Source organism: Castor canadensis, chromosome 9, assembly GCF_047511655.1.
Source record: "Castor canadensis chromosome 9, mCasCan1.hap1v2, whole genome shotgun sequence".
Classification (NCBI taxonomy): domain Eukaryota; kingdom Metazoa; phylum Chordata; class Mammalia; order Rodentia; family Castoridae; genus Castor; species Castor canadensis.
The window spans coordinates 28795752-28805197 of NC_133394.1; the positions used below are offsets into that span (position 1 = coordinate 28795752).

Below are 9446 nucleotides of genomic sequence, written 5' to 3' on the forward strand. Positions count from 1 at the left end.
AGAAGGTATGTCATGAATTAATTTAAAATGATTCCTTTTCTATACACATGGCATACTTCTAAACTAATCTTTTATGTCATTACACATCTGTTTTCTTGAGTTTGGGAGAAAAAAACCCCTATATTTCTTTTCTAGGATATGTTTGCACTTACAAGGAGACTACGGACACATTTTAATATGCAAGCACTAATCTGTTTTATTGCAAAGAAATGCTCTTATTACAGCTTTTCTTCTAAATATCAGGGGAAAAAAGAGGACAATAAATTATAGAGGTTCAGGCAGTCCATGATTAAATAATCAATTAAGGCATTGACTAAAAATGAGAAATGTTAGCATTCATCAATAAACTTGTTAAATGTGCTGAGGGAGTTTCTCTCCAGCATCCTTAGTTAGAAGAAGAGGTAATATGTGTTCATCTCTATGAGGTGTTTTTATAGCTCTCATAATTGCTGAGAAATGAAACTAGCCACAGGATACACAAGACAAAATGATTAATGAAGATAAAACCCCTAACCTCGCAACATTTTAAAATACATAAGGCTGGCAACTGGAGTTAAATTGGATCAATATCATCTGTTAAAATGATTATTTTGAACCCTAGTAATTAAAATTAGAACTCTAACAGGTGTGCCAATACAATGACATTTCATTTCGTTCCCTTCAGTGTCCCATTCCTTTGCTATGGTGGCAATAAGATGTGGGTTTTTTTTAGTTAAAAGAGGGCATTCCCCAAACACTGGAGTTTTCAGATGGTATACTTCACTTTTGCCTCACAAAGCACTTTTTAGTCATGTCTCACTGCTAATAAAAGGTATACTGATGTAAGGACTAATATCTGCATATTTAGTACTTTCAAAAGGTACAGCTCACTTTCTAAATAATAAACTATTTAATGTTGCCATAACATTAGGGATAGGAACTCTGTGAAAAAGGTTAGATATATTGCAGGTAACTACAAAATTGGGTACATTCTTCTGTGTATTTCAAATCTTCATTATACAGCACTAAAGGAGCAACTTTGTAGAAGAGAGCAAATGAGCACAATGAGAAATTACACTGCAGCTTTCAAACTTTTGAAAAAGAATCCTCAAATTGTAGGTCAACATTTTTTAATATTTAATTTATAAAAATTCTAAATATTTGCAACATTATCTATGTTTGAGATTTTCATGAGAAGGCAGACATTCTTCTGAATTCTCTAAACAGGTAGAGAGTATAAAAAATTCACTACTTCAGATCTTGTTAGTTCACAAAAGTGTTAGTATAAAATGTGTTTTGTTAAAATCTCTGTAAATTTTGAAATTAAAAATATTTACAAGAAAAACTATAAATTAGCCAATTGCTGATTTCTTTTTAAGAAGTAGAAGAAAGGAAATATTATTGTTTTAATATTGCTCAAGGCCAATTAACTTCAAAAAAGTAGCATAAAAAATTACACTGAGTTTTTGTAAGACATCCTTGAACTGAGTTTCTGTAAGATGTCCTTGAATTGAGCAATACTGGAACAATATCCAAGGCTTCAGATTCATGTAGACCTCAACAAATACATAAGAATAACAAACACAAATAAGTAATGAAATCAAAGAAGAATCCATATATAGGTTTAAGGGGGGGGAGAGAGAGAGAGAGAGAGAGAGAGAGAGAGAGAGAGAGAGAGAGAGAGAGAGAGAGAGAGAGAGAGAGAGAAGAAGAAGAAGAAGAAGAAGAAGAAGAAGAAGAAGAAGAAGAAGAAGAAGAAGAAGAGGAGGAGGAGGAGGAGGAGGAGGAGGAGGAGGAGGAGGAGGAGGAGGAGAAGGAGGAGGAGGAGGAGGAGGAGAAGGAGGAGAAAGAGAAGGGAGAAGAGATTTAGGGCTGAGTACAGAACCAAGTTATCAATAATTAAAAGAAGTATGACAGTTTCATAGGAGAAAGATCTGTCTTAACTCTAAATAACATAAAAGCTCCTACAGATCTTAAGCTTTATATTGAAAGTTTGCTAGAAGGCAACCTGCAAAGGAGTAGCAATGACTATGTTTACTATAATTGTATGAAAAAATTTTAAATTATATGTTGCATGCATTATATTATCTACATTATCTATGCTGTCCTAAATTATGATACCACAATTTTTTACTGCAAATATAATTTGAATAAATGAAAATACTGGTGAATTTTCCTTGTCCTCAGATCAATTGATTTTCCTATTTCTTTGTATCATTTTAACGTGTATTCAGTTAAGTGCTTAGACTTAACTGAATACATGTTACTTACTTTTGTCTATTTTCTTTTTTATTAATGCTTTTGGAATTCACATAAAGGGCTCATTTCCTCCAAACCCTTATCAGAAACCCTGGGAGGTGACATTTTCTTTCCTGTAGAAGTCTGTATGAATTTATAAAAACTTATCTTAAACAGTCCTTGTAAAGGTAGAAAGACAAGGGTAGAGATTGTTGCCAGGACTTACCTGGCAGTGCCTTAACAGAAGCATGTTTAGAAATGGTGTCAGGTTCATTTTCCCAGCAAGAATAGAATGGAGAAAAGAGGCCAAGGAAGGGAATGAGCTGCCAACAGGCTGCCCACAGAATGTGATCATGTAAGGCATCTCCTTAGCAAGCTCCATTTGTTGCTTTTGGGGAAGTAGCACCTGCAATTATCCTCACTGTTAGTTCAAAATTATTGACCTTTAATTCCTTTACTGTCTCAGGTTTTGCCAGGATTTTACAGAATTAGCAGTAAAGGAATAATATTTATTTCCATGAGCTCGACATGGCTCTAGTTGCTTTTCATGTATTGATTCATTCAATCCCAACATGACCTATGTACACATCAGTCTCATTTTACATGTGAAAAAACTGAGGCACAGAGAAGTTAAATAATTTACCCATGGTCACACAGCTAGGAGGTGTTGGAAACAGATTATGAAGTATTGGTAACCCCTCTGCTAACTGATTCAATGGGCATACTCTACTAACAGCCCTTAGCTTGTGCCTTCTAAAGCCAGACAAAATATATTAAATCTCACACACTACTGAAATGCAAATTTAGATTCAGGAAAATCTCACTTCCTGTAATCTCAGTACTCTGGAGCCAGACACAGGAGGATTTGGAATTTGACACCAGACTGTGCTACATAGCAAGACCCTGTCTCAACTTCTCTAGAAAGAAAGAAAAATAACTGTGTAGAAATTTTCGAACTTTCCCTGCCCCTGGCCAGTCGCATCAGAACTCTGGCTTGACCTATGCTGACTATCTTACATGCTTGAACCTGGGCCCACTGTTATACTTCAGAAAGTGAATTATACTCTACACTTGTAAGTCTGTCTTCTTGAGGGCTGAGATGTCTTTTTCAATTCCATGTCACTAACAAATAGAAAACAGTCTGGGATATACTCAGTGCACATTAATTGTTAGGGACTTTACCTCTCATATCATACTCTCTTCATCAGAGCTCATAAACTTTCAATTTGTTGAAAAATGTGAGAAGGTTTGTTTTAAGTGCCACAGATACAAAAGTTTTCAAAAGATTTTGGCTAAAACTGCAAGGCAGGAGCACTGGCTCAATTTCCACCCCCACCATTCTCCCCATTCTCTTCCAGAAGCAGCTTCAGTCTGCAGTGTTAATGTAGCTTCTGAGAGTGACTCCCTCTGCTGCTCCAGCAAAGCCATGACCTAAACCAGAAAAGTGCTAAATGCAGTTAAGGCCTAATAGAGCATAGCTCGCTGTTGCACTAATTGGAGAACCTAGCATACATTAGAGAACAGTTATATTTAAGTCTCAATGATAATTTTAAATAAGCTAAGAGGGTTTGCCTAGTAGAGCTCATGCCTCCTTCATATCCTTAGGGGGTTTGCTTAAAATAGGTCAGTATGAATTCTGATTATAATCAGCTCCCAAAGTACAGTGGGAGGTACTCTCAAGAAGGATGTTGTTTTGTTTAACTCCAAACCCTCAATATCCAGCAACAGGAGGCCTCAGTGTTAATAAATGTCTGTTTCAATCTAATGATCCTCATTTTATTATTGTTCTTTTGGGGTTTTGAGACAGGGGGCTTGCTGTTTAGCCCAGGCTGGCTTCGAACTTGAGATTCTTCTGCCTCAATCTCCCAAGTGCGGGGATTGGGGTTGTGAACCATCATGCCTGGCTATGATTCTTCATGTTTTAAAATTGCTTGAAAAGTTTGTCCTCTGAAATCTTTTAAGCATTCTAGAAGTTAGAATGCACAAAATTATTTTTCTGAACAAAGGTAAACTTGCCTACTTTTTCTTATTGTAAATGTCCAAAAGGAATTACAAATTTGCCCCCAAAATGGAAAAATATATGCTAGACTGAAAATGTAATTCAGTTGTCATCAATACCAATTGTCGGTTTGTAAAACATCAACATGCACAAAGGCATGAAAGTACTCTTTACTATTCTGTAGGAGTTTATTATTATTCATATTTAAAACACTATTAATTAAACTTAAAAATAACAGAATTATCCAAGTCTGATTAGTCTTCAGTAATTTTCTGTTCTGAGTTTGGAGGTGTTAACACTTGTAACACTAGTTGGTGCTAGATAATCAGCACATCAATGCTATGTAGCCCAGATAAAACATATTTAAACAAGGAGAGGCACAAATTCAGAAGCACACTGATCACATACACACACACACACACACACACACACACTGCCTTCACTAGTAAAAATCTTTCATTCTTGGAAATCAGAAGCACCACAAATTCCCTGGAGCTAGGAGTTCCCAGCAATCCTGAATGAAACAATTAGAGCATAGCCCGAAAGGAGAAAGTTGTTGCCTACAGCCTAGAGAATTTCCCAAGGACCTATTTAAAATGACTGCTGTCTATCCTTCAACCACAGTTACAGAACTCAATGTATTTGCAAATAATACCCATTCAATTTTTCTGCCTTAAGCATCTAGTTTTTTTCCCTTTCTATCTATGAAGAGGATATATTTTTCAAGAGCTTCTCATTTTCCCAGTACTTCAACAACAGCTTAAAAACCTCATTCATACGAACTTACCTATTTTAATTGCATATGTACTTCCATTCATAAACATAGTCCACTGGGGTCTTTAACTCATCAGAACAAGGAAATGATAGCCTGAGGGCATGGGTGAGTGTTCTAATGCAAACTGAGGAGAAAGAAGAAAAACTGAAGGAAATGAAAGTCTGACTACCAGACCTTTGTGAAAGGTGGGATTCCAGGAGGAAAGTGTTAAGAGTGATTCAGTAGCAAACAGGCTGGGAAAATGGATGGTGACAGCAGCTGACTGTAGAGTTTGGTGCTTTATACCTCTTTTGATACCTCACAGACAACACAGGATGAGTTGGTGTCCTGGAACACGGAAGATGACAAAGATCAAAGCAGTGGAACAGAGCATTTTACAGACCACATGGTTTAAAAAAATCTTATTCAGCCAGAACGAAAGAAACTAAATAAAGCACACACCCAGCAGAAAAGCTTTCTTTTCTTCACTTAAAATCAGAACCAATCCAATCTTTGACTTGCTTGCTCTACAAGAAGAAAAAAGGTGAAAGAGGCAAACACTTTCTATTTTATGAGTCTTTTCTTTTAATCTCTTCTCCCTTCTTCTTTCGATATTAATCCACTTACAGTCTCCAGTTTGATTATCTTTATTGATTCTTTTCCTACCCAGTCTTTTTAATTTGGCTGTTGTAAGCTCTCACCAGGGATCCTATCTCCTTTTGGCATCTTTGGGGACTTTAACTTGTCCTTTTCCCAAACAGTTCCCTCAACATGTCTGGTGCCTACCCCCAACCCCCTAAGGCTTAGTTCTTTGTGCGCCCAATAACAGCAGGCAAATTCCACAGAGAGTCACAGGGTTGATTCCACGACTATTCATCAGGTTGTTCACTTATGCTTCTGAGCAGCCTCCTCTAAGCATCCTTGCCTTCCACCCCCAGAGCCTGAAAATTCAAGAAATCTACGAGATTGTAAGATTCCCAGTGGAGATTCCTTTGTAAAATGGACAGATAGATGCACTCTGGAGGTGTCATAAGAAAACCAGAGCGGAACCTCAGGGAGAGATGGGAGGCATCTGGCGAGCAAGGACGGAGGATTTATGAGCTTGGCCACTTAGCAGGACAGCAGGAAAATTTACTCCCGAAGTAGCGATCGCTAATTCACAAAGCCTTGCTAATCACTTAGATTCCCACCCCCACCCCCCACCCCCGCACCACCGACCACACTGCCTTGCCAGTGTGCTCCCTTCCACTTCTACACCCCTCCTTGCCCCCAGAGCCTCTCCAGATCTGAGGGAGAATGCAGTCAGGAAAAGCCAGTGACTGAGCATCACCCAGGGAGTTGGGGCCATGGCCGGGCCTCCTCAGCGCTACTAATTTGGAAAGAAGTGTAACGGAGTTGTGTGTGTGTGTGTGTGTGTGTGTGTGTGTGTTGCGCGAACCCGTGATCGCTGAATAAGCTTCCTTCCACCATCACCTTCCACCCTTTCCAGGAAAAGCTGCGCTGCCTCCCGTGAGCCAGCTACCACCACTCAACTGGGCAAAAACACCTAGGTGGGTGCTGGGCTCAGCCAGAAGATTCGGGACCCAGGTGACCTGGGAGACAGCCAGGGGTTCTCTCCCCCTACCTCCTTCTCATCTTACTGGGTTAGGAGCTGCTGCCACCACTTCAAACTCCTGGACCAAAGGGAGCCAAGCAATCAGTCCCCATGCCTCCCTTGGTTCTTTGCCACCTCCAACTCCCTCCTGGTCACTCTTCTCCCAACTTGGCCTTGCCCAGAACTCCCCGACACTTATTTTAAGGCTCACACGCATTAAATTAAAATGTCAGAGTTATAAAGTGGCTGGTCACCCCTGGGAGTTGCAAATTTGGTTTGAACAAGCTCCGGGGTTTTAAGTTTCTCCATCGCTTGGTGGGAGGGAGACACAAGGGGAAGAAGTGAAGAGGCATGCACACCCAGGGCCTGGGTCTGGCTTGGGAACAAGCCGAGTCCGGGTGGGTGGTGTATCTCCACAGCGCCCAGAGCAGCAGCCCAGGGGCATCGGCCGCTTGGGATTCCCGGGCGGTAACAGACACATTTCTTTAGCTGAGACGCAAGGAAGATCTTGCAACCCGAGCCACCCCACTGCACAGCGCGGGGAGCCTTTGAGCATCACGCTCATCAGAGTGCACGTAAGGCACACCACACAGCCATCCGCACCGAGAGTCTCGCCAAACCTCAGTGTGTACAATCTGCAACAACATGCGCTTGCGGAGCCGAAAGTGCAACAGACACCCCAAGCTCCCACAGGCTCAGAAACGAATACAAGTCCGTGCTCCGTGCGTCCCTACTCCATCCTTCCCCATCTCGGAAGACAAATTCAAAACCCTAACAAATCAATGCTTCTTGACTAGTTGGGAAAGTGGAATTTAAAGTGCTTTCCAGTTGAGGGCAACGAGACAGACTGAGGAAGCCAGGAGAAGTGAGGAGGAGAGGCAGAAGGAGGGAAGGAGGAAGCGAAGGGAGGTGGCCGCGGAGCCTTGGCGGACCCCCTTACCTTGAGCGGCGGAGCCGGTGCCGCTGGCGCTGAGCAGGGCCAGGGCAGGTAGCACAAGCATTTGCAGCACATATCCCAGTCCCAGTCCGCAGCGGGCCGCTGTCGCCCGCAGACCTTTCCTCATCGTCGCCAGAGGTGTGCCGCGGGGATCAACACCGAGAGACGCGCACACAGCCGAGAGCCCCGCTGGGCAGCTGCCGAATCCGTGCACCACCAAGCAGTCCGAAGAAATAACGGCGACCAAGCGCTACACTCCACTTTCTCCAAGGGCAGGGGCCAAAAGGGGGTGGAGAGGAGACGCCGAGGAGGAGTTTGAAGGTCCCTCTTTGCCTGTGCCTTCTAACTGACGTCTCCCGCGAGCGGCTGCTCTGCGCTCACTTGGGAAGTCCAGCGAGGCGCAAGGCGGCCACCACCGCCGCTCCCCCCAACAGCCAGAGCAGCCGCAGCTCCGCCGCGAGCTGAGCGTGGACTGCTCTCCGGGTCCCCTCGCCAGTGAGGAACACACACAGGCACGGGGGAGGGGGGTGGGAGGAGGTGGGGTAAGTGGGAGGAGAAGGGATCACAAGGAAGAGACTTGGGCGCAGTGAGGCGCTCGGCTCTCCAATCTCAGTGTTCTCACGCGGGAGAAGAGACGCCCCACTGCTGCTGCCGAGTGGCCAAGGACAGTCGCCTCCTAGAGTGCTGCTCAAGGGTTTTCCGAGGCGCTGGCCGAGGAGGCGTGGAAGGCACAGCCCAACTCTGCTTGTGGGGTAAGAGACGGCGATCGCCCGCCTTATATAAGCAAGGATGGAGCAAGATATTCGCCTTGCTCAGAAGGTGGAGATCGCGGCTGGTTTACTCACTGGCACCGTGGTGACAGACACCTCGGGGAAGAGGCTGCTATCGGTCGTGGGAGCGCGCCTGCCTTCAGCGGACTCGGACTCTGGGAACGCAGCGGGCGTGCCCCAGGCCACTTAGCTGGGTCCAGTGGTCTGCCGCCCGCCAGCTAAATGACGCCTCCAAAGCCTGGGACTGGACTCGTTCTGGGACTTCTGGTCTTGAGGTTGATTAAGCCCAGTGCGGGCTCGAACTTGTCCTCAGTGATGGGGAAGAAGGCATGAAGGTTTTTGCAGTGGCTCAGCCCACTATCTGGGTTGTCATCCCAGTCAGACTGTTATATGCTCTAGAAGCTTGTGACCTCTTTCCAGTGGAACACGAACTAAAAGAGCAGTGAATACTCCCTTCTTCAATAGTGCTTTCTTTGCGTGCATCTTCGTGCCTGGCAAGATTGAGTATGGAAAGGGTGATGAGGCAATACCCGGAGAAACTGTCCCAGAAAAAGAAAAAAAAATGCACAGCAAAATTTGTAGATAGTCAAAGTGTTGTTGGAACCTCTGACCTATTTTCCAAATTCCTAACAGCGTGTGTAAGGACTAAAACTGCCATGATTCAGAAAGAATTGTCTGGGTGGTTAGGTTGCGAATTCCTGTTGCAAGGAGGAAGGAGGAATGCAAGAATGGGTGGGTAAAATAAGGAAAGGTTAGACAAAAGGAAAGTGAATGGATTAACAACTCAGTTACAGTGGCACAGCAAACATTGTGGGAAGGAAAAATTCCCTTCCTAAGATTAGTACATTTTTAAACTAATAAATACTGTATTAGGGAAATATGAAGCTCTGGGTGTCAAAGCGACCATGTACAAACATGAACACACACACACACACACACACACACACACGAAGCTCGAGGTCTAATTTTGACTGTGGTCATAACTCATTGTTACCCTGGCTGGGTAAGCTTTGTGTGGCTCAATTTCTTCATCAGTGAAATATTTGATTAGTCCTATTTAGTTCTAACACTTTCTGATTCTGCCTGCTCAGTTCCATTTAAACCTCTAGTGCGTAAGACATGCCTGAAAAGGTCATATTGCCAAAGACTTTGACAAAACTAATCACTTCTAATAT

At 43.2% G+C, this 9446-nt stretch overlaps 1 protein-coding gene across 3 annotated transcripts in view; it reads right to left on the bottom strand.

Annotated features, from left to right (window-relative positions):
- The window catches only part of Unc5c (unc-5 netrin receptor C), a 358852-nt gene extending 349941 nt beyond the window's left edge, over positions 1-8911 (bottom strand). Inside the window, exon 1 of one of the 3 annotated variants that reach the window (XR_012435622.1) lies at positions 7505-8911. Coding sequence is in view for 2 of the 3 variants with exons in the window: in XM_074041403.1 (XP_073897504.1) it covers positions 7505-7628 (124 nt within the window). In the remaining variant the exon portion in view is untranslated. The remainder of the gene's footprint in view (positions 1-7504) is intronic. The other 2 variants (XM_074041403.1, XM_074041404.1) reach the window with 2 other exon arrangements.
- Between the last annotated feature and the right edge of the window lie 535 nt (positions 8912-9446).